The 25162-nt window shown below is 47.6% G+C and overlaps 2 protein-coding genes across 11 annotated transcripts in view; one reads left to right on the forward strand and one right to left on the reverse strand.

The window, feature by feature from the left end:
• The first annotated feature begins 7294 nt into the window (after positions 1–7294).
• Positions 7295–15478, forward strand: FZD5 (frizzled class receptor 5). The gene has a single exon (XM_084523069.1). It carries the CDS (start codon positions 7419–7421, stop codon positions 9147–9149), a length of 1731 nt encoding a protein of 576 aa, XP_084379195.1. The 5' UTR covers positions 7295–7418; the 3' UTR covers positions 9150–15478.
• The window catches only part of CCNYL1 (cyclin Y like 1), a 47321-nt gene continuing 36987 nt past the window's right edge, over positions 14829–25162 (reverse strand). For all 10 annotated transcript variants that reach the window (XM_084523079.1, XM_084523078.1, XM_084523075.1 and 7 more), the window contains 3 exons: positions 24594–24760; positions 19409–19571; positions 14829–16579 (listed from right to left, as the gene is read on the reverse strand). In XM_084523079.1, the coding sequence (XP_084379205.1) occupies positions 16463–16579; positions 19409–19571; positions 24594–24760 (447 nt within the window). In that variant the 3' untranslated portion in view covers positions 14829–16462. The remainder of the gene's footprint in view (positions 16580–19408; positions 19572–24593; positions 24761–25162) is intronic.

Here is a 25162-nt window from a genome sequence, read left to right on the forward strand (position 1 = left end):
CTTCTCTCTAAGATGCCCAAGCATACCTGGGAAATGCAGCTGTTTCTCCAGTACCAGTCTTTTTTTCCCACAAGCTGGAAGCCATAGCTACTCTGTATGTCTATACAAAATCAGTTTGATTGTATCAGGACGGTGCAAACAGGATTCACAACCAAGATTCCCTGTCCATCCAAAATCCCATCACGGGTTTCACAGGAAGCTGAGGGTAGCACAGCAGGCATCAAGGACTTGGCTGGCATTGCCAGGATGGCCCCCGCAAGGTAAACATGGTCGGGGAGCTCACAGTGTATGTGTCTCACAGATAGGGCTGGTTGAAGGCACTGTCTCGCAATGCAGAACGTGTCTGTCTCACACCAGCCACAACACATCCTCACTCTGCTAATTAGCAACATCCCTGGCAGAGTCTCAGCTGAAAGGATTAAACTGTCTTCTCACCTTGTCCTGCCCCTTCCTCACCCAAGGGGGGATGTTTAGTCCTGGAGAGATGCTGCCAGGCAGGCCCAGGTAAGGAGGTGGTCTCGTTCCCCTCCAGAACGCAATTCTTTCAGAAAGGGATTTTGTCTCCTGGACTGTCTGTCCTGACTGAATAGACACCCAGCCTCGCAGCCCTGTGGTGTGGTGCTGGAGGTTGTCAGCGTAATGTGCTCTAGGGGAAGGGAAACAGAGAGCAGTGTCTGCAGCGGGAGCCAGAGATGTCTTTTTCCAGCTTAGGCCCAAACGGCTGATTTCCCAGCTCTGTGTGGTAAATCACAGAATTTTTCTGTCTGTAAAAGCAGGAGAATTGTCTGTCCTTTCTCCTGTTTTTTGTTCCTTGGCTGCTCAGCTTGCGAGCTGTTTGTACTGCAGGTACATTGAGCACCTGGCACTGCGAGGGGCAAATAATGAAGTTGTGTGGTGGAAGCTTGCACAGTAACTTCTCCGTGTGCACCCAGCGGGGTCCTGTCTGCTTCGTGGTGGCATAACTGCGGGGGGTCTGGCAGTGCCAGCCTGTGGCAGGCTTGGAGAAGGGCTCAGCCACTGCTTTACCCTAGATAGCAGAACAGTTCATTTCACCACTGTGAGAGAAATACACACAGAGTGAATTCTGCTGCAGACACACAGACTTCTCTGAGCAAAACGCTGAACCAAGCTACTCCACTGGTTTTATGCCATATGGAAGGTGCTGGTCTGTGTGGACCAAACCCTGTCTTTGTAGATGTTGTGCTACCTTTTTTTTTGTCAGGATGTCACTTATATAAAATCTGTTTGATTGCATCTGTTCAGAAAAAAAAAAAAAAAAAAAAAAAAGCCTGGAAGAGGACTAGACAACCTGGTCATCAAAGATTTTTGGCAACACTTTTCCAGCACTCGTGTAAGGATTGAAAATGTGTTGGTGCACTTTTTCGTATCACCAGTATATATCCCAAGCAGTACTGCACATTGCAGAGAGGTACAGGATTTAGATAACACATGCCTTTTTTTCGCCCTGCAAATCTCTTGATGTGCTCCAGTTCCATAACACTAGTCCCTGCTGAAGCTGTTGCTTTTTAATATCAGCATCTGCAGATTGCATGTTTGTTAATTCTTCCTATCTGCCTAATGCCTGAATGCAAAGGTTGCTAGCAACATCCTTTCCAAAATCATTTTGACCTGTGTATTATGTTATCCTATGAATAACTCATAGAAGGAAGTAATCAAAACGTGTATAGTTCCAGCTAGTGCTAATTGCCTTTTCATCTCAGTTTCAGTCTCTTTTTACTCGTGTCCTTAATAAATGTTGATTATGCAGGGATTTAAATCTGTATCTCAACAGAATTTGGTTCATTCGATGTGAATGACATGACTCACTAAGCCTTAACTCCAGATATTCCTCCAGCCCTCTCTCAAGCACTTCAAGGATGTCAAAAGCACATACTGGGAATCCAAAGTGCCTGGTCTTTGCAAGAATGCCTAAAAGGTCAGAGAAAGGACATTGTTTCAGAAGGTCTCTGGCTGGGTGTTTACTCACTGATTTGTGGAAACCTGAAAACACAGCACATGTGTATGGCACACAAGGTTTTATCCTTCTAGGGAACTACAGATGAGTACACACATACAGGATAAAATTTTCAAATGATATGTGATTTTGGTTGCCTCTAATCATGAGTGGCCACTATGGCACATCATGGAGGTACCCAGTCTTCAGAGGATAAGTGTGCAACAATTTCTGAAAATAAAGACCCCTTACAGTTGTCTCAGGAGGGTCCAGAATCAGCGGACCTGGAAAATCTTGGGATCACAGCATCTGGAGAGGCTAGTGAAGAAATGCAGTCCTAGTGGATGAGGTGTTTGAAATGTATTCTGGTGTATGACACTGTATTTTCATGAAAGGACAGACTGAATTTACTCTTAACAGCAGCAGTTGCTACTGTACATTTTTCACCCATTCATAGATTTTTAAGGCCAGGAGAGACCACCCATATCCACAGGTGATCATACCAACAGCAGTTCCTTTGTAAAGGGCCAGTTCTCTTGGAAACATTTCTGTTCTGACTCTCTGAAAGCGTGCAGGACCGCGCTGCCTCCTGGCTGAGGTCTGCCTCTTTCCTGGCAAGCTCTTGGCACCCCAGGATTTCCGTGTCCCCCGCTCCAGGACCTCCTCCAGTCCTGTCCTCACAAGGCTTCCCAGACAGGGGGCTTTTAGACCTTTTCCATGATGGGACAGGAAACCTCCTATCTTTTCCTGATGCTGCAGGATTTCTCAGAAGTACGGGCAGCTTGCCCTATTTGGCACAAACTAGTATGTTTTGCATTGTTCTTTAATGTTGGAATTTTCCACAAAACAGAAATTTCAAGTTTTAGCCAGCTTCAGTGCATGCTGCTGGAGCATTTTCTCTGGAGGATTTTCACCTTGGCCTTTACAAACTTGTATCCCAGCTCTGAACTATTTGCTACATTTTCAGCCACAGGTTCCTCCTATAACCTGTCCATCTCGTACAGATTAGAGAACTGACTAGTAATACTTTTGCCCCCAAAATAAAGGTCCGTAACTGTAATGAAGTTTATTTAAATTTGAGTATAGAGCAAGCAAATAGAAATGGTTTTGAAGGTTGTGACCTGAGGCAGGGTACAGAAAGCATTATGCCAAAGCTGAACTGCTCTGAGCAGTTTCACACTGAAGGTATCTCACAGCAAAGGAGAGGGCAGGAAAATGAAACATGTTTAGAGATGGCAATGATCAAAACAGCACTAGTCTGATGATAAGGTAAGCAATAATTAGTCTGTATTATTACTTAACAAAAGCATTTAATAGCTCCCACATATGAGTTGAGGTTTTGTTTTACTCCTGTGGCCAGAGCTGAAGCTGCTGTAAGCCAGTGCTGATCTTTGCCGGGGGTGAAGCCCTGCTCCTGCTCACCTGCCAGGGAGCAGCTCCTCAAATCTGCACCAGTGCTGCACCACCACAGCCAGCATTTGCATTTTCATGTGCCAGCCCCCAGCAGGCTACAGGACAGTGTTGACAGTCCCACCTCACATGCAAGTAGAGGGTTAGACGTGCCATGGTGGAAACCACACCTTCATGGCTGTTAAAGTCTCCTTTGGTGGACATTCAGATCAGACAGGGCAAAATTCTGGTGGTCTGCAGGAAATGCACAGCTGTCAGCTGGGAAACAGCCTGAGCTGCTCAGACCACTAGAGGGGCCAGTGCTGTCCCCCTGGTCAAGAAAAAATCCCAGATTTCATGCTTCGGGGTTGCTCCTTTGGCGTCTTTCCTGAGAGCTTGATGCATTTATAGCTATAAGCATGCAAATGGTGTGCAGTACAATCACCCTGCTTGGAAATCCCAGCAGAGCAAATTATTTAACTCTGAAAAAATACTTGGAGTAACTGCTTTGCAATATATGGAGCGGCGAGCATTTCAGAAACAGTCTAACTATGTATTTAAACAGTCATTACTGCCTTCTGGGTAAATAACACATGTTTTTGAAATGGTCTCTATACACAATAGACACTAACACAATAAATCCTAATTGCTCTGAAGGACCCATTAGGCACTATGAGGTCAATAAATGGTAGAGGTTTTTTGAAAGTCACTCACCATGTTGTTACATACGGCACAATTTGAAAGTCCATAAATAAGTATTTGCCCAATGAAGAGTGAGGGCTTTGCCAGGGCCATACTAATTTATCATGTCAACTTCTCTATGGGGACTGTTTTCAAAGGCCAATGTTAAAAAAAAAAAAAAAGAAAAAAAAGAAAAAAAAAATAAAGCAGTTGAGGGGGAGGGCAAAGGATGGTGCGATGTGTTTCAAAAAGAAGTTTCACGCTAGAAAATGCCCACCGAGAAAACCAAGTGTAAAGTTCACTGCCTCTTCCCCATCTTGGCATGGTGTGAATCGCCATGAGATTTGAAGAGCAGTGTGGTTGTGGTGCTGGGGGCTGGGCTGTGGGGTGGCAGGGACCTTTCCTTGCACCCCCGACCCTTTGGGCCATGGCCCCAGTCCTGCCTCTGCCTTCTGTGTGTGGTGGTGGTGGCACCTTGGGACAGGAACACCCCTTCTGTGCGCCAAGCACGCCTCACAGACCCTGGTCCCAGTCCCTGTGGACACCAACAAAGCTAATCATGTGCTTCTTATGTGCTCACATAAATAATATTAAGTAATAGTTGACAAGTCCAGCAAGATGAGCTTCAAGTAAGTTGCTCTTGCCAATTTTACATTAATCTTCCTTATCTGAAGTTTTGGTTGCATTTTACAAACCAGAGCACTCTCATCAGCTGTTGGTACAATCTGTGTCACTGTTAGAAACCAGGTTTTGCATTAATTCACTCAGAAAGTGTCCAGTGCCATGTAGCTTCTTGAATATGACTCCAATTTGGCATGGGTTTGTTTTCTCACAGTATTTTACAATGTGTAATCATGCAGGTAGATATAAAAACAAACAGTAGTGATGCAGGTTAGGGTTTTCAAGTTTAGCAAGGCTCTCATGGTGAAAAGCATTCAAGTGATTTAAATCCGAATTCCTGTCCCCAGCCGACAGCTTTCAAATCATTTGAGCTCATGAGAAAATGCTGCCCCCCCGCTGCTGCTGCACTTGGGTAGGACTCGGGTGCCAGGGTCCTGCTGCACGTGCTGGCAGCAATTCTCCGCCTGCCCTGCCTGCTCTCAGAGCATCACCCTGTGCCTCTGCCTGCCAGGTCCCTCCCAGGCAGGGACCGTGGTCCCTTATGGGGCCCCTGCTCTGGGTTTGGGGCCGGCAGGTCGGTCTTGGTGCCAGGGCTTGCAGTGCTGGCAGCCCAAGGCCTCGTGTCTCAGGTGGGAACGCAAAGGGCTGGAAGCCGCCGCAGCCCTCGCTAAGCCATGGTTATCAGGGGTCACTGCTAATTTGAGCAGCGCCTGAGCTAGCACGGCCTCCAGCTGGGGTGAGTGACAGGCTGCCCGCCGGCACCAGGAGCCCCGAGTCACCTCCCTCCTGGCAGCCTGGGACTTGGCAGCAGCACAGGCAAAACTGGGATTTGCTGCACCAAGCAAGAGGGGTTGAGGGCCAGGGTCGGCTCACGGGTCCTGCGGCAGGGCTGTGCTTCCAGCCCGGCGTGGGTACAGCGAGGTCGCTGCTCCCAGCTTTGTCCCTGCCCGCAGCCTGGGCTGAAAGGCTTTTTGCAGATGTCTGCTGGGTTCTCCAACAAGGGCAAGAGCAACAGCTGGCCTTTGCCAAGGAAGCTCGCTCAGCCCTTCCCTGAAGTGTTTTAAAAGTCACGGTATCCTTCACAAAAGTAGTTGGTAGCGGTAAACAGTGAATGCTGACAATAAAGCAGAGAAAGAACCAAAAGCAGAAATACTTACCATCTTCTTTCACTCTGTTTCTACCAGAAACCACTTCACTTCATCTCAGCTGGAAATGCAATGATGATTGGAAGGGGCGTCCGTGAGGACACGCACTGCCAGCCCCTGCCGCTGCCCTTCGGGCTGGAGCCATGAGCAGGGCCAGGCCAGGCATCCGAGCAGACCTGTCTGACATGGTGGAGCTTCACGAACGCCTCTGCACAGGGATTAAAGGTAAAGCAATTTCCTAATAATTTGTAGTTTATTAACAATGGCAGAAAGGTCTTAGGGGTGAGAAACACTTTTTCTTTTGTCTCCAGGATTTGGCACAGTAGGTTTCGTGCAGGCACAGCTTCTGTCACTAATGGTGCTGGATGCACGTACTGCACTGTACTCTCGCGCCGTACTGTAGAGATGAATAACAAGCCCATCAACTGTACTTGCACTTACACCATATTTAGTCCTGTTCTGGTTGCTCTGGTACATATTCATAAAACCAAAAAGGAAACAGAAGCACAGAGCAAGTCAACAGATGTCTACCTGTCTCTTAATTGGATTTTATGTGTCCCCAGTGTAGCAAATGCAGCATTATTTACAGCCAGGCTCTGAGAATTAGATACATCTGGAGGCGAGGCGAAACCTCAAGCAGGCTACAAGGGTTGATAGATTAGCTGAAATGAAGAGCTGCCCCATTTTCCCCTTCTTATCTTCTCCCTTCCCCCCTGCGTACCTGTTACTCATTGTGTGTCAAATCAAACCAAGATATTGCCCAAGGGAATGATTATAAAAATGAAAAATACCAGCAAAACTGAGAATTTCTGCTCTTGCGGAGCTTCATCAGCGTTTTCTAATTGTACAGCAATGATGATAATAAAAAGGCTGCCCTCTGCTCTCAGCTGTAATTTGGATAATCAACTGAAAGCCGTAATGAAACTGTCTGTGATTGCTTTCTGCTGGGCTGCTAGTTCACAGAAACTCATCGTCGAGGAGAATTAAAAGTTATGACTCCTGCTACAGGGATGTGCAGTTGTGTTCAGCGGGGCACGTGACTGGCAGCGCCGTGCCGCACAGCTTCGGAGCTGCCAAAACTTGCAGCGTGAAGCCAAGTGCCAAGGGGGCTCAGCCGAGCTTTGCTTCTGCCTGTTTTAAAAACCGAGCTGCCCGGCTCCCAGGCGGACAGCGCCAAACGCACGCGTGGGCACGGCGCGTGTCGGTGCGCGGCCTGCAGCTGGCCGAGCCCCTCGCAGCGTGGCGGCCGGGGCTGGCGCTGTGCCGCCGGCAGCCGCAGCGCGCCCGGCCCCGGGGCTGCGCTGGGGCGGCGGGGCCGGGGCCCGCCGGGGGGCGCTGCCGCGGCGGGGCGGGGGCGGCGGCGGCGGCGGGGCCGGGGGCGGCCCGGGGAGCCCGGCGGGGCGGGGCGGGGCGGGGCGGGGCGGGGCCGGGGCGGGGCCCGCGGCGCGGCGCGGTGCGGGGGCTCCCGGCCGCCCCAGAGCGCAGGTGGCGGCGGCGGCGGCGGCGGCGGCGGCGCCGGTCCCGGTCCCGGTCCCGCGGGGCCCCGCTCCCGGCCCCGCTCTCGGCGCGGCGGCTGCGGCAGGGGCAGGCGCCCGGGGCATGCGGCGGCGGTAGGGAGCGCGGCGGCGATGGGCGGCCGGGCTCTGCCGGCGCCGCTGCTGCTGGGGCTGCCGCTGCTGCTGGGGCTGCCGGCGGCGGGGCGCGCCGCTTCCAAGGCGCTGGTGTGCCAGGAGATCACGGTGCCGATGTGCAAGGGCATCGGCTACAACCTCACCTACATGCCCAACCAGTTCAACCACGACACGCAGGACGAGGCCGGGCTGGAGGTGCACCAGTTCTGGCCGCTGGTGGAGATCCAGTGCTCCCCGGACCTGCGCTTCTTCCTCTGCAGCATGTACACCCCCATCTGCCTGCCTGACTACACCAAGCCGCTGCCCCCCTGCCGCTCCGTCTGCGAGCGGGCCAAGGCGGGCTGCTCGCCCATCATGCAGCAGTACGGCTTCGCCTGGCCCGAGAGGATGAGCTGCGACAGCCTGCCGGTGCTGGGGGACACCGAGGTGCTCTGCATGGGCTACAACCACACGGAGGCCACCACCTTGCCGCCTTTCTTCGGGAAGCCCACGCGCCCGGCCAAGGACGCAGCCAAAAACCTGACGCCGCTCGGTGGGCAGCGCCCCGCGGGGACGGAGTGCGGGCAGACTTGCAAGTGCAAAGCGCCACTGATCCCCATCTCCAAGGAGTCCCATCCGCTGTACAACCGCGTAAGGACCGGGCAGGTGGCCAACTGCGCCATGCCCTGCTACCAGCCCTACTTCACCCAGGACGAGAAGACCTTCGCCACCTTCTGGATTGGCCTCTGGTCCATCCTCTGCTTCCTGTCCACCTCCACCACCGTGGCCACCTTCCTCATTGACATGGAGCGTTTCAAGTACCCTGAGCGCCCCATCATCTTCCTCTCCGCGTGCTACCTCTTTGTCTCTGTGGGCTACATCGTGCGGCTGGTGGCAGGGCACGCCAACGTGGCTTGCAACCCCGAGCACCACCACATCCACTACGAGACCACGGGCCCCGCGCTCTGCACTGTGGTCTTCCTTCTCCTCTACTTCTTCGGCATGGCCAGCTCCATCTGGTGGGTCATCCTGTCCCTCACCTGGTTCCTGGCTGCCGGCATGAAGTGGGGCAACGAGGCCATCGCTAGCTACGCGCAGTACTTCCACCTGGCTGCCTGGCTCATCCCCAGTGCCAAGTCCATAGCTGTGCTGGCACTCAGCTCTGTGGATGGTGATCCAGTGGCTGGGGTTTGCTATGTGGGCAACCAGAGCCTGGAGAACCTGCGGGGCTTCGTGCTGGCACCGCTGGTGGTTTATCTGTTCACTGGCAGCCTCTTCCTGCTGGCCGGCTTCGTCTCGCTGTTCCGCATCCGCAGCGTGATCAAGCAGGGTGGCACCAAGACCGACAAGCTGGAGAAGCTGATGATCCGCATCGGCATCTTCACTGTGCTCTACACCGTGCCTGCCACCATCGTCATCGCCTGCTACATCTACGAGCAGCACAACCGGGAGGCGTGGGAGCGGGCGCAGAACTGCTCCTGCCCAGGGGACCCCCACCGCCCCAAGCCCGACTACGCTGTCTTCATGCTCAAGTACTTCATGTGCCTTGTGGTGGGCATCACCTCTGGCGTCTGGATCTGGTCTGGCAAAACGCTCGAGTCTTGGAGGCGCTTCACAGCCCGCTGCTGCAGGCCCAGGAAGCCCGCGGGTGCCGCCGCATACGGCGAGGCCAGCCCGGCGCTGGCAGGCAGGACGGTGCTGCCCAGCATGGCCTCCTACCACAAGCAGGTCCCACTGTCCCATGTGTGACCGGAGGGAGCCTCGGTGACCCCAGCCACGGAGGGTTGCAAAGACCCCGTGCCACAGAAGAGGGAGTGGTGGCACAGCCACCCCCGTGTCCCCAGCCCCGCCGCAGCGGAGCTGCCCAGGACCGAGCACGTGTGCCCGGGGGGCACGGAGCAGCCCCAGCCCCGGGCCGGGGCAGGTAGCCCTGCGGCCTCAGGGCAGGTTGTGCTGGTACCAGGGCGTGGGGCAGAGCTGGAGCAGGCAGGGCTGGCAGTGGCCCCTGTGCCCAGGCAATGACTGGCACCGGCACTGAGCCTCTTGCTGGAGCCGGGAGAGCTGGCTGGGGGGGAGAGGGGTGATCCCTGCCCTGCTGCGCCTGCATCCCCGGGCACAGCTGTGTCATGGCAGAGAGGGCTGGGGGCCCCTGGTGCGGGGCGCGGGCAGCAGAACGGGAGCAGGGCTCTGTGTCAGGAGGAGAGCACAGGCTGGGGGTTACACAGGCAGAGGTAGAACAGGGCTCAGCGAGGACCTGCCACCTGGCCTCCGGGATGGGCAGGGACAGGGCCCGGCTTGCTGCCACGCAGCCAGGGGCCAAGTGACCCCAGGGTCCCTTTCTCTGCATGGGTGCGTGCTGGCTCCACGGTCAGGGCTGGTGCTGGGGCCACACCGGCTCCGGTGCTGTGGGAAGGGTGGGCGCTGCTCCGCGCCTCTGCGTTGGGGCGAGTTTCTGGCGTCTCCCTGGCGCTGTGCAGGCTGCCTGGGCTGAGGCGGGGGCCCCAGCACCCTGCCTGCCCGCCCGGGCACGCAGCGCAGCGGCTGAGCGTGGCAGAGCCGGCCGTGCCGGGGCGGTTGTGTTTCTGAACTGGGTTGTGTGTGCATGGGGGTTTTCCGAGGCAGACAGTCGTCTGTCTTGAGAAACAGCTGGGTCCTCTAGCAGCCAGCCGATTTCAGCTCTTCTTGCTGCTTATTTGAAAGCTATGCCTCTGTCAGAGACAGCACCAGGTTCAGGAGTTACCAGTTCACTTAGGAAAGCTCAGCAGAGCACTCATACTCCTTTCCCCCCAGCTCCACAAACCTTTTTTGCTTCCCTGGGGTTTGGCAGGAGCAGGGCACTGACAGAAGCAGTGCATGGCATTAAGCCACCATGACGGCAGGGCTTCAATAAGTAGGACGCTGAGGGGCCCTGTGTCAACCTCACGGAACAGTGGTGAGGCTGGGGGAGCTCCAGAGGCTGCAGGGGATGAGAGGTGTCTGTGGCTGGCTTCAGTCCCCCCGTGAAAGCACCTGAGGGATTGGTGATTCTTTTCCCCCTGCCCTAAACAGCGGTCATGTACATAACCTCCCAGTGATTACTCGAGTTCTTTTTGCCCTCTTTCAAGCGTGGCACTGTGACCTGGCCGCTCAAGCACAGGAGAAAAGCAGCTGGCTTTGCTCCTGTGGGACAGCGTGGGTCTGAGGTTGTTCTTGACACCCTCAGACCACCTCAGTCAAGGAGCTCTCCACCTCATTTTAAAACCAAAGCCCGGGAAGCGAGGGGCCACTCAAATGGCACATCTACTGATAGAGGCACTGCCAAGACGCTGCATGCGTGTCCCTGTGGCACTGTAGAGAGCAGCTGGTGGCACAGGGCTGGAGTACTCTGCAGAAACTTTTCAGATGCAGGTATCAGCACTCTTACGACAGAGGGCTGGCTCTCTCCAGCACGTTGCAGTACTTCAGCTTGGACAGAATTGCACCATGTTCTGTTACAAACTGTAAATAGTTGTATTATAGCCTGTTTTGTACATAGAGGAGCCGTAGTGAACTTTGATACGGGTTTGGGACAGGTGTGTTCTCAGCAGCGGGGCAGGTCAGGTGCAGAGATGCTGTGGGTAGGCTCATGTTGTAATCCCGGGCATTAAATAATTCTAACTTGATCCAATCCACGCCTCACTGGACTTGTCTCTTTCTATAGTGCCTTTTGTAGATACAGCTAAACACACACCATGCAATACAATGAACAAAAACATGTCAAAGGTTGTGTTTTGTTTTTTTTTAAAGTGTAACTGACTATGTAAATCTTTAAAAAAAAAAAAGAAAAATTCACGGTTAGCTGCAAACTGTTGCCTGTTGAAAAATGCAAGACTAATGGCAGGTTAATATAGTCAACTTGTATTTGAACCTGGCTTCTCAGCAACAAATTGCAGGCAGGAGAGAAGGAACATTGTCTTATGCCCTATATGCTGTAGGTAATTTACATCTTGGTTTTGCGTCTTCAGTTACTGATGTTCAACTTTGTTAAAATAACTGTATTATATTTTGTGAAAAGCTGAAGAAGTTTTATTCAAAGAGAAGTATAGAGATTAGTTATTTATGAGGAAAAAAATGTGTGTTGTTTTCTTTGCTCTGCTAGACTAATAATTACCACAAAACCTTACTGTGGGGAAGGAGGAGGAGTGTACCAGAGGGCTGTGTCAGTCTCCTATCAGCAGGGATCGTATGGGACTTGTGAGGCAATTGTGCTGGCACGGTGTGAGACTCACCTGCTAGGCGTGCTGAACCCCACGCAGCTCTGCCCTCGGCATGGGGCTGTCACACACCAGCAGTGCTGGAATGGAGGCACCCAAAAAGGCACGGTGAGTCCCAACCCGGTGGCAGCAGCCTGGCTCTGGTCTGGGCCTCAGGGCTGCTGTGCTGGCAGCAGGTGCCGGCAGCAGGTGCCCACGGCCTCACTGACAGCATTTCCCTGACGGTCCAAGGTCACACCTCAGCGGTGGCAGAGGGTTAACGATCAACTTTTATTGGTGTTCTGCAGTTTGCTCAGTATCAGTGCCTCACCCCGCACTGAGATCAGGTGCTGAAGAGTTGCCCTTTGGTTCGTGCCAGGCCAAAGGGATGACAGCTCTTAGGCAAGTAGGATGTTGCATACTGATTTAAGCATCCATGTTGCCACCTGCTGTGTACTCTCCTGTGTTGGGAAGAGCACTCCATGAGGACAGCAAGGGGTTAAGCTGGCTGCGCTGTGACTAATCGTGCAGGACTCTGCTATCTAGTTAGGTGTGTAGGCACACACAGGTCCCACCAGATAGGATCTCTTACCTGGAAGCAGCATTCCAGCGCCCAGCGATAAAACTGACGGAGAGCCGACAGCGCAGCCTGACTCACCTGATCCCGCCGTGCTGGTGATCTGCTCTCCGCCCTGCGCTCAGGTACAGCCAGAACAGTCAGAGGCTGACTGAGCGAGGAGCTGAAGACACCCACCACCTTCCTCTGGAAATAGCACCCCATTGGCAGCAGCGTTACCACCTTCACATTCCAGGAAGCCTCCACGTCCTCAGCTCTTCAGTAAACAGAAGTTTGGCAGAGCTGCCATCCACTGCCACCTCAAGACAGTGTTTTCATTTCAAGCAAGGGAAGGGCCATTGCTACAGGCAGCTGTTGGTGAGCCACCTGCAGGACTCTGCTCCTGTATGGCAGCACAGAGCCCACCCTGACAGCGCATATTCCATGCCCCATTTGGAAAACTCAGGCTACCCTTGAGGTAGTCACTGGCTTCCTTTGGAGTTGAACAGTGCAAATGCAGCAAAAGTTCACTTACTTGGTGGTATGGGGAATGACAGTACCTGACAGCACAGGGAGCATGTGTCCTCACAAATGGGGTTCTTACATCACAGGAGCAGTAGGCAACGTGGTGGTTTCTTCTAGCAATGCCTGTCCACAAAGGCAGCCTGAGACTTCTATGGCAAACAAACCCACGGTCAGCCACATGCATTCCTCAGCTATTAAACTTGGGGGGGTGGGGAGGGGATGTATTAGTACAGCAGTGCACTTATATTCACTTCTGTAGTGTCACACTGCATTTGTTGTGATTGCCTTTTTTACAGAGAATGTTATGAGAAAGCCAGGCCTAAGCATTGCTGCTGCACTATTGCTCTGCGGGAACAGCAGCTCAGGACAGGGCAGCAGCCCTCCCGGTGCTGAGCTCTGAACAGGGCGGGCTGCCCACACATGGCTGCCAGCTCCACTGCGCAAGCTCTCACCTCAATTGCTCTTGTGGCCTCTTCTGCTTGCTCAGGTTAGTCTTGATGCCTATATTCTTATCCAGAAGCAATGTTCTTGACATTTATTCCATCCCTGAAGTGCCTGTCCTCTTAACTGCCAAACCCACACTGAAGTAGTTCTCATAAAATTCCCTTAGAAACAAAATACACAGTCTCCATACACAAAGGTAGAGGCCTGCTGAATCCCAAGGGCCAAATGTAGCCCAGAAATAGTGATTTGCTCCCCATATGGACAACAAACACACAATGCTTGTATTATGTTTGATGGACCACGATGTAGCTACTGTCTAAGCAAATTATTTTCCTACCATTTGAGGAGTACTACCCTGGAACTGAACGCAGCCAGAGGTTAGCTCACCACAGATTAAATATTATTCAGCTGTTGGGTAGCAAGAAACAAGCGTTCCTGTCACAAGATACGTCATTCCTGTAGGTGAACAGAAGGAGCAGAGGTAGGTAACATTCACTTTAATCCTACTATGATTCTAATTTTTATTTTGCCTTTGTAAGAACAGAACTGCCAACATTAAGAATAGCGGAAGTTACAGGGTATCTATACCCCACCCCAGTTCAGCTCACAGCAGATCCACCTAAATAGAATTCTCTCTGAAACAGTATCACTGTTCTTCCTCTCAAGCGCGCTCTGTAAGTTTTACTTCTTATTGTTTATTTAAGAAATGCTGTAGGTTTGTTTTCCAGGCTCTCTTTCTGATAGACCAGAATGTTAAATGTTAAATGGAATTGCTGTTCTCCCTCTCTTAAGAGGTCATGTAGTAGTTGAGCTCTATTTAGTATCTGCTGAACAGATCAAAATCCTATCGACTAAGTGCTCTGGGCTAAGCTACAGAAAAACTGGAGCCAGTTAAGGCTCTAGACAAAATTAAGTTATAAGCAGCAGTCTCCTGGAAGACAGGATGCAGAAGCAGCTGTCAGCTTGAGTCGTCATTTACCTGCCAGACAGATCAGCAGGAAGAGCCTTCATCTCCTTTGGCAAAAAGGTAAAGGGCCTGCCACGAGTCTCCTGCACACCTTGGAGCTGAATGGCTGTATCTGCAGAAACCACGTGCCAGCCCGCAGTGAAGTGAATCCAGACTGACCTCACAAAGTTGAAGGCACCTGGCAGTGCTAAGGAAAGAAAAGCTCATTAGCAATTAGGTCACAAGTCAATCCAGGAGTTGGTCACTCGTAGCTTCCAATTTAGCACTCAAGGGAGGACTTAAAAACATAAAATCACCTCCAGACAGATTCACCCTACTTAAAGGTCATTTATGTGCAAAGAAACTGTCAGTGATTAGTTACTGGAGCAGCCTGAGCCCAGTTCCAAGTGGAAGCGATGCAGGGGAATAGCTGGGCAGCTTCATAAGGCTCCTGCCACTCCTTCAGCTGAAGCCAGCTGCCAGGGCCCTGCCCGATGCTGCAGACTGAGCACTTCACAGTTGCCAAATGACCTCTGCTGCCGGCTCCAGAGACGTTCACAAGTAACTGCAGTAAAATGAACACAGGGTGCTGGTATGGGGAAAGGGGAAGGCTCTAATGCACACCACTGATTCCCCCCCCCAGCCCCCCCCGCTTTTGCCGTAACTTGAAAGAAACTGCACAGCACCAAATACTTGTGAGGGGAATGAAATCAGACAACTGTACAGAACACACATTTACCTTTAACTTTAATTAAAATAGAGTTTATTAGCTTTTCTTTTAATACAAACATGAGAAAGGAAAACCACCTGAAGATGTAGCATTATTTTCAAAATTGAATTGTGATCAATACCTGAAGTGCCAAGTTCCATGGATTTGAGAGCCAGGGGCTGGCATATTTGCATACCACAAGAGACTTTATGCATCATTTTAACAGTTGAGTGCAGCCAAACCGATTGCACTCAGACATCCCCACTCTCAAAAGCATATGGACTTGCTATTCAGTGCAAGTTTCTGGACCTTGGCTGGAAGAGGAAGTGCACAGAAACCGTGCCATTTGGAGGGAGATCTGCTCCTAGGACAAACTGCCTAGAATCTATTTGGATCCAAGTAGGGAAGATATTACAAAGACTTGTAACAGGAAGAGTCTAATAATACTTATCCTGTTTAGAGTTCAGGTTCAGAGCCTGATAGTGAGGTCCCATTCCAAAGTCTCAGAAGGAACAAAACCCAAGAGCAGTTGCACAAGATAAAATTCACTTTAGGGGGAAAAAAGTTTTAAAGAAATATTTTTGACAATTATAAATTGAACTTTTTTTTTTTTTTTTTAAACCTACCCTGTTAGGTAGTCCAGGATTCTCAAACTCATTACTGTCTCGTTATGAATATAAATTCCTCCCAAGAAACAAATACTCAAGGAGAGCCAGATGGATGCACAATATCAGCTTTAGGAACTCCACTGTATATAGCACAAGAGATCTGCAGTAGAACTCGAGAAGCAGTGCTGCACACATGCCATTTACCACTGGATTGCTACACTGTTTGGGATGGTGATGATGTTTCCAGACCAACTTTCTCATTCAATGCCTCAGAAAAAATATACAGATTGCGTCTCTTCCGGAGCAATAGTAAGTATTAGAAAGTGAGAGAAGCACCATAATTCACAAGAAATGCAGCATGGACCCTATATATTTTAACAATACATAAAACCATCTCTCTGCCCCCAGACAAAACATTCAAAGTCTTTTGACAATCTCTACTGGAGTGAAGTTGGTGCAGAGCTGGGATTCCTTCCTGCTGTGCAGCTTCTTGGTTACGAACAGATCACCAATAATAGCAGCTTTTAGTAGCCAAACCAGGGAAAAAACCATCAACACATGTCTATGCTATTGTTTTCAGCTCCAGAGTGGCTTTATACTTTAAAGAGTCCCATTTTCTGTTTTGTTTTTGTTAACACTGCATTTGCCTGAAATACAAATGCAGTGAGACTCTGGATGACAGGGGAGAGGAGGGAAGAACATTGTAACTATAGTCATGTGGTTAGTGTTTAACTTCTAAAATTTAAAACTACTTATTATTAAAAACCTCAAGAGTTCACAGCTATAGGCCTACATAGTAAGCAAACATCTGTGGGGAAAAGATGGAGAGAAGTTTGTTTTTGCACCTCTGGATAAATTAAGAGGAGGAGAGAGTTGATTTGATAAAGGTCTTGTCTTTTGCACCAAGTATGCTCCTCAAGCTCTGGGCTCCCTTGGCTAATTTTACCCCTCCTCTCCTCCTTTTGCTGGAAGACACCATCACCGCTGGCTTGTGTGCATGGAGTGGTGGTATTCCTCCGATTGATATGGATGCTGGTTCATGGTGCTGCACCTTTCTCTCTCCTCAGGAGAGGATGGCATTAGAACGGCGGATACCAACTAAATTATCAGCACTGAAAGAACGTCTCATAGCAGCTTTTGACAAGTCTTTGTATTTATCTTCACACAGCCGGGAGATAGCCTAGGTATCATGTTCAGAAACAAAAACAAAAATACACATTAGAAAAACTGGAACATTTCAAGGAAGCTTTTACAAGTGTCATACCAACACAGCAGGCACCCTGTAGCTGTGATTTTTTTTTTTTTTTAAACCAAGAATGACAGTAAATAAGAACTACTTTGGAGGGAAAACATTGAGGGGGTCCCTCCCCATGCTAACAAGAATCCTATCCATCTGGAATTAAGACATTAGAAAGGTGAGTGGTTTCCATATCTGAGTATCTTCATTCATCTGCCAGTCTCATTACCTAATGGCAAACTTGGATTCATTTCAGACTTACAAGTTTGTGCAAGTTATGTACAGAAGCGCACACAGTAGCTAGGTCTAGTGTTTAGGTTTTTAACAGCACAAAAATGCATATAGCAAAATTTTCTCATTTATGAGAGAAAAGGCTCAAGCTAAAATGGTTTCTGTACTTCCTCAAGTACCTTGGCCACTCAGTGAAAACAAAGCTGTACTAGGACCTCTAGTTTTGCCCTTACTTTCTCTACACCTTCTTCCCCAAGCTTCCCAAGATCACTCATGTGATCAGGTCAAGAAGGGAGGGCAGCCCACTGCTCAATGGCACAGCAATAACCATGGCACTAACACAGCTATTAAATACCAGCACGTGTGGACAACTTAATATTTAATGGCTTTTTCAGCCACTTACTGGCTTACCTCTTCTCTGCTATTTCAAGCAGCTTTTAGTCCAGTGCAGCTTTTCTAGTATCAAGCCAAATTATTTCAATTCTAGTAACAAAATTGTCCAGAAAATAACGTGTATCCTCCCCATAAAGTCTATTTCTGATTGAAGCTTTCAGACATGATCAATGCAAACAAGTAAGGATGCCAGTAATAAAAGGCTGAACTGAATTTCAGTTCTGAACATTTACTTCCATTAATTATTTACCATCTAGCACCAGATGAACTTTCAGAGTCCTGCAATAAGCTACAAGCCTACACCTTCCCTTTAAGGCAGAACCCATTCAGCACAGCCAAGTGTTCTGGAAGTTCAAAAGGTGAAAAGCACTCTGAGCATGAATAAACTCTTAAGTGTATTTTAAAATAATTATTTACATTTATTTCTGCCGACCTTCTGGAGGCATGCATTTGGCTCAAGAGTGGCATTCTTTGAGACACTGGCTGTATGAGCTCCCAGTGCAAGACCAGACAGACTCTCCATCCTGTTCTAATGCTAGCACATCAATCATAAGGCAACCTGTGTTGACATATTTAGCCCCAGTCACCCACATGTTGTAAATCAGTTTTCAGTCCCTGGAATACTAATTCACTGCTTCATAAGGGCTCCTATCAGCTTCTCATGTGCTTCTAACAGAAAGGTAGAATTAAAAAGAAGTTTAGCAAATGGTTTAAATATTTATCATGTTTCAGAATTAGAAATCAAAATGCCCTCTGTGTGTTAGTAGGTGTGTTATGGCAAATCACACACCATGCTGAAAATTACTCTGGTTTTAAATACCAAGCTCCCAAATGCTAGCAAAGAAGAAACAAAACAGGCTCACAATCTGTAAATCATCCACTTATGCCATAGGCACTGAGCAGTTCAGTAAACAATTTCCTGTGGAATATGAACTGCCCTACAACCACATTTACAATTAGTGACAGTGTTAGCTTAAAGTGCAAGTAACAAGGGTGAGACAAAGCAGAAGAGCTGCATTGCTTAACTTTAAATAAAGGAATTTGTAGACATATCATACCTATCATTCCAAAGGACCAGGAGGGATCACACTTATTCCCAAAGTTCAACCACTTTGGGATGAAATAAAAAAAAAAAAAAAAAAAGGCACTTGGCAGAATTATTGGGGGTGGACAATAGACAAGAATACCATAGCACACCCCTTTTTGAAAGGGGTTATGGTATCAGTGTACACAGGGCCTGCATTAATGCCTTTGTTGAAAGGTCAACAAAACAACATGCACAGTCATCAATTAAACCCAGACAGATGAAAGGTTGCACTGATCCAACAAGAAATTTTGCCTGGGAACCCAGGTAGTTTAGATATTTCCAAAGTATCGTATATATATTCACCAACAAGGAATAAAGTCTGACACTGGAAAAGGTCTTCAAAACAAGCCTTCGTATGAAGGAATGCTGTGGGGACTTGCAGCAGGGCAGCCTTCTCCATTTAGCAAAAAGGGTCAGTAATCTATATTTATACTCCTCTGGACATGCTGAAGTACTCCTAAGAAGCAGCTATCCCAAAAGTTTGTCTTAACGCAACATTTCTTTGGAAATGTGAGGTTCTAAAGATTGCGAAAAGAAACATACTATTTCTGCAGCTGCCCCCCTAACAAATGGTTTATTAAACCATGAGAGCAGTAAGAGCACTCCCTCTAAATTTAAAAGCAGCTGTGCAGTGGGATGCAGTGGGAAACCTTCAGCTGGTAGTATTTAGAAAGGTCCAAGTGTGACTGTCTCTAGGTGCTTGGAATACTGACTGTGACCAGGGAAGGACAGACAATCCATTACATATGACACTAATCCTTTCAATCTTCAGTAGCCTAGCTGAACTACAGTTCCAAAAATCCATTTTATTTAGTGATCTGCTAGACTTCCATGATCTCTGTTCCCTTCCTTTCCTCAGGATACTAGTTTAGCCTAGGTATGATTTTAAAAGCGCTAACTGTAGTTATAAAGGGGTTAAATCAGCCTGTAATAGTAATACACTAATCTAAAAGCTTTTTAGTTTTTCTAACCGCCACTTAATATGATTAGCAACAGATGCTCTTACTACACATGCACACGCACACACACAATCCCCTGCTCAGCCAACCTCAGACCATTACCTCCAGTTTCTGTGCTCTCTCTTTACTAAGAGGCTCCAGCAGAAAGCTCAGGTTATTGTCATCTGCTAGGGAGCGGAGATCGAAGTAGTATTTGGCATAAACACTGGCAGGAACATTGATATTAAACTGCAGTAGCTCCAAGAAGTGTCTTTCCATCTCATTCCTAGGAGGCAGAAAACAAAGGAAAAAAAGATTGTTTCAGCTGGCAGAAATTTCTGAAGAGATCTCAGGCTAGTTTTTAAAACCAGTAACTTTGAAATAGTCATTGAGAGGCCTGCATTATTAGTTTCAAGAGACAGTTCATTCACTGGTGCTCAAAACAAGGTGCAGCTTTTGAGTCCTGGCACCTTCAGCTAAGAGAGAAAGGTAGTGCCCTGTCGTGCACTCGCTCGGCTGACCAGGAGGCTCATTCTTCGGAGTTCCATTAGTGCAGCTGTACAATTCATGCGCCATTCTCACTCTCTTGTACGGCCCCACACTATAGTGATCAGATGAAAGGAATGATGTATGCTGTTTATTAGCTCTGAAGAACTTGCAGACATTTTCACCAGGCTGATAACAGGAAGGGGGTTTATTGAAGTAGAGGCGGACTAACAAAAGGAGTAGGCAGATCACCACGGCAACAAATGGATCTATGAAGAGCTGCTGCTATTATCTCACAGAAAAAAGCCTCTTGAAGCAACATGGATTCATCTCCAATAAATAAATAAATAAGCAGCATTAGGTGGGAGAAGGAATTTTCTCCTCAATAGCATTAGGCAGGATAACAAAGTACTGTGTCAAAGGGCACTGTCCAGTTTTTACTCACTCGTCTATTTTCACTGGGCAAAATATTTGGAGGAAAGTGGGGAAAGAGCTGTGACATAAAAAGAAGGCTGTTTCAGCTACTGTACCATGGTCAAGTATATCAGAGATGTTCTACAGAGGAAAAACTTATTTTAAATAAACAAATCAACCTGGGAGAACCGGGTGGTACCCAAACCAAGCAATTCAGTTCAACACTAAGTCACGGCGACTGTTCCTACTGGCAACAGACCTTTATCTATAGGATGTAGCAACTGTGTAAGTCAAGTGTAAATACACCAGGAGATATGTTGCACAAATTCAGTGCCAAGGCTGTTCTTGCTTTTTGGGAGCTTTTAAAATTGATGTTTTACCTGTCAGGGAAGAAATAAATGAAGGAATCATCCAGGTTGTGTCCTGTATTGGATGGTGGGTCTCAATATCAATAGCAGCTTTGTGCTTGTGTCTAGCACAGTGGACTTGAGCACCATTGAACCTAGTGCCAAAATTAATTTCCTGTTCATATGGTCATAAGCCTATAGAAATGTAAATCAGATAATGTTTTGATGATCAGCTGATCAGAGCTTGATTTACCCTGTGAATAAATGCTCTTCACTGCCCCTTTTGTACTCACTACACTAATACATTTTAATTGTATAAAAATACAATTCTTCATTGGATTAACAAGACTATTAATAGTGGTTTAAAACCTGGGAAAGCATAATGCCCATGTGTTTGCTGTGCCTTATTTACAAATATATGTAGCTGAAAGAATGAACAGCATGTGTCCCCTTAACAAGCAATCACAGCAAGATTAGCAGCTGCACAGTTAATTTTTCAGTGATTATGGATTCACTCTAATCAAAGCAAGCAAGTTTTGACAAAGGATGACTTCCAAATATCAGTTTAATTTCCTTTGATTTTTTCCCCCATTAGAAGTAAGCAAGCAAAACCAAAACATGCCCCCCTCCCCCCCCCAAAAAAAAACAAAACACAAAAACAACAAAACACACAAACAAAGAACACCACAACCAAAAAGACATTTTCAGTTAAAAACAAACACACACAAACTTTGCTTTGGTCAAAGGAGAAAGGGCTTGTGGTAGGAAAAAAAGAAGATGAGCACTTTATCTATCTTGAGTGGAAGGAAACTAAGGCAAACTAATTCATCTGTTACTCACGAGGCCAGTAGCACACATTCTTTAGCAAATCACAGAATCATGAATGGTTTTGGTTGAAAGGTACCTTAAAGATCATCTGATTCCAGTCCCACTGCCACGGGCAGGGACACCTCCCACCAGACCAAGTTGCCCAAAGCCCCATCCAGCCTGCCCTTGAACACCTCCAGAGGTGGGGCATCCACAGCTTCTCTGGAAGCTGTGGATTCAACCCACAGCTTCAACCCGTGCCAGTGCCTTACCACCCTCTGACTGAAGAATTTCTTTGTAATGTCTAGTCTAAATCTCTCCTCTTTTAGTTTAAAACCATTGCCCGTTGCCCTATCACTCCACTCCCTGACAAAGCATCTTTTTCTACCTTTCCTGTAGGCCCCTTGTAGGTATTAGAAGGCCGCTGCTGTAAGGTCTCCTTGAGGGCTTTTTTGCTGGGGCTGAACTCAGCCTGTCTCCATAGGAGAGGGACTCGAGCCCTCTGATTATCCTCATAGCCCTCCTCTGGGCTTGTTCCAATATGTCCATGTCCTTCTTGTGCTGGGGACCTCAGAGTTGAACGCAGGGCTCCAGATTTGCTCTCACGAGAGCAAACTAACACACAAGTAGTTTCTCTGACAGCCACACAGCTTGCTGCTAGCAGAGAGTTGTGAGGCAAGGCTGCAGAATGAGTGTCTGTAAGCAGCAAGGGGTGTGTTTGGTAAGGATGAGCTGCACCTACCCTGCCTTTAGAAGAGGTGGCTGCCTGTGGTCCCATGGCTTGTGTGTATGTACAGATGTTTACATACACAGATGCATATGCATGCAAGTTGGTTGACCTGAAACTGATAAAAATCCTTTTGCCAGTTTCAGACTGGTATAAATCCTAGGCCTGACTTGCAGTGGCTAAACAAGAGTATGCATTAGGTTAGTAAGATCATTCTAGGTATTTCAAGCAGAGGAAAATTCACAAACAAAACTTGCTAGCAGTCCCTGTAGACAGACCTTTACTGCAACAGGAATGACCCACCTCGTAGAGTCTACAAGTGACCTGTAGTTCAGGAGCTGCTGGGGTTTGGGGCAATTCTCCCACCACCCCACACACACCCCTGACAGTGTTATCAACCATGTCCAACGTTAGAATGCAACTGTGCCTGACATCTTTTGCCAGCTTTTCTCTCAGAAATGCTTGTACTCAGAATAACTACTGTTCACCATCAGGTAGCTAGTTTAAAGAATGTAGTGTTATAAGCTTAAAACTCAGTTTTGCTGACTAGTCTAAGCACTTTGCCAAGGTCCTGATTGTGGTGATGTTGCCCAATCCATGAACAGTGAGCTCTGCCCAGCTGTATCAGCACAGGGCCTAGCTGGACACCCCGGCCACTATCAGAAAGGGGTTGTGCAGTTTCTGCCCACATCTAAATTCAAAGGTCCAAATCATTTGGAATGAGAAGAGATTACAAAATTCCCATCCTCAAACTAGGGAGGAAAAAACCACCTAAATTCTTTTTTTTTTTTTTTCCCAGCACCATCACTGCTTTGAAAATGTAAGTACTGACAATTTCAGGAGACCCAGCACTGGCAATAGAGAATAAACATCCTGCTTGTTACAGATATTTTCAGTGCTATCAATTTGATTTGTCCCAAATAGGGCTAGAAGAAGGGACATCAAAAAGAGCAAGATGTATACTCCAGCACTCCTAGCATCGCTGACCCCACTTCAGCCATCTCAGAGTTATTTGCAGCAATGCTTCAAGTATGTTCCTCAGATAGATGAGCACTCTGAGCCAGGTTGAGTGAAGATGTACATTGTATAAAATCACTAATTATGCTTTCCAGAAAGCAGGCTGGCACAGCCCTGCTTTTGGAGACAAAGAACTCTCAGGCAAGGGGTATGCATAAAACAAGATATTATGTTTGCTGTTGATATTTGCAAAACAAAATAATTTGAAACACAAAAACTGTTTCATTGAAACAAACTCTTCTATTTTTAGAATAGAAAAATCTCCCCCCTCTCCCCCCCAAAAAAAAGCAACCTAAAAGGAACAAATCTGGATATTCCTCCTACTAAAGGAATTTACCCTAGATAGATATTTACTTACTGTATTTTAAACATTAGCTCTATGCTGAATCCAGGGAAGAAAGCTTTGGGCAAGAACAGAGTATTTAACTTAAGTAGCCTACTAGTGCTGTGTATGAACTGCTACCACCTCAGTGTTGTCTTGTACTAGAACTGGCTTTTACTACATAAGCCTGGACACAGTCACAGCACAACAGCATGATGGAACTCAAAAAAGGACAGAGCATTTCACAAAGTTTATTAAAGCCAGAAAGTGTGATGCGAAGCTAGCTTTCTAGGATTTCTACCACCATGATAAAGAAAATGCAGGAGATTGGCTAGAAGAACTAGAAATGTTGACATCTCTAAGCTTTCAGAAAGAGCTTCGCAAGAAGGAATTTAACAGAAATCTTATGGGCCAAATCTGCTCCACATAAACACACCTCCAGCCTGTAGCCTGGGCCCACAGCCACAAGGATGAACATCCTCTGAAACTGCAGGGTTTAAAGCTGAGTGCAGCAGGAAAAGAGAACGGATTCAAAATTTTTGAAAAAATGATCCAGTATCGGAGACAAGAATATATACAAGAAACAGCTTTACATAAACAAGGAGTGGTAAGACTGAGAAATTTGTTCTCAGCAATGTAGGCAAGTTTATGAATTCACCCAAAGAGGAAGACCTGTAGCAGCAGCTAGATGCAACACACAGAGCCATAGATACCAACAGAAATGACACCTGTCTGCCACCTTAAAATACTTAAATGTTTGCTCCTACATCTAGCCAAAGCCTAAGTCACAAGTGACAACTTACCTTGCAATTTTTCAAATTTTAAAACACAATACGCAAGGAACAAGTTTAGTTCTAACAGTTTTTTTTTTTTTTTCCCCAGAAAGACTATTGGTAAGAATAAATGTAGGGCACTTTGAAGTTACACCAATGCAAAGCAGCCAGTCCCATGGCTCACCACTGGAGGAAAAAGGTTAAAAGAAAACTAATTTTGAAGTTACTCAGCCCAGTAGTCAGAAATACTAAACTAGATTTGTCTCAAAGTAAGGATAACCCAAGTTTCCTAGGTTAAAAAAGGGAATGAGGCCTGACACCAGACATCATAGCACCAGAGACATTTTTTTCAGTAAGGCATGATCACAAAAATTACCATTCTGGAAGAACAGATTATTCAAACCTTGCAACTTACATGTCCTCAACAGTAATGTCCTTCAATATTTGGCAATAATCCACATTCCAAACAGCCTGATCATCCCAGACTTTAGAAGCCAGCAGAATAGCTCCTAAGACTATCCTCTTCCAGTTACTAGGGCAGATGTCAATCTCTGCATAGGTTAAAAGCCTTTCCAAATAAACCTATAAAAAAAAAAAGTTTTACATGTGTAATTAAGATCTAGAGCTGAGTTGTGACTAGCATGTTTGGCTGATCAAATATGCAAATATATTTTATCCCATTACACCTAAGTGTATAAAAATAAGTATCAGTGGGTAACTACTTACACTTTAGAATCTCAGCTTTCAAGAATTAGAGGTTTGTTTCTTTATTGAAAAAAGTGAACTGGACCACCAAGGTATAAAATAAAGATACTAAAGAATCAGTTCTGAGCAGCAAGTACTGCTGTTACAGTGAAACACTGCTAGAGTTCTTTCAGTCAGTCACTGACAAGGCCTATTAGGGCCTATCTGGGATAGTAAATCACTCAACACCACGCTAACTTTTTATCACGGTTAAGGTTCAGCACTCGCAGCTTAACAGGA

Source organism: Aythya ferina (assembly GCF_964211825.1).
Source record: "Aythya ferina genome assembly, chromosome: 6".
Classification (NCBI taxonomy): Eukaryota; Metazoa; Chordata; class Aves; order Anseriformes; family Anatidae; genus Aythya; species Aythya ferina.

Coding starts and splice junctions, on each gene's coding strand:
- FZD5 (XM_084523069.1), top strand. CDS start 7,419: ATGGGCGGCCGGGCTCTGCCGGCGCCGCTGCTGCTGGGGCTGCCGCTG.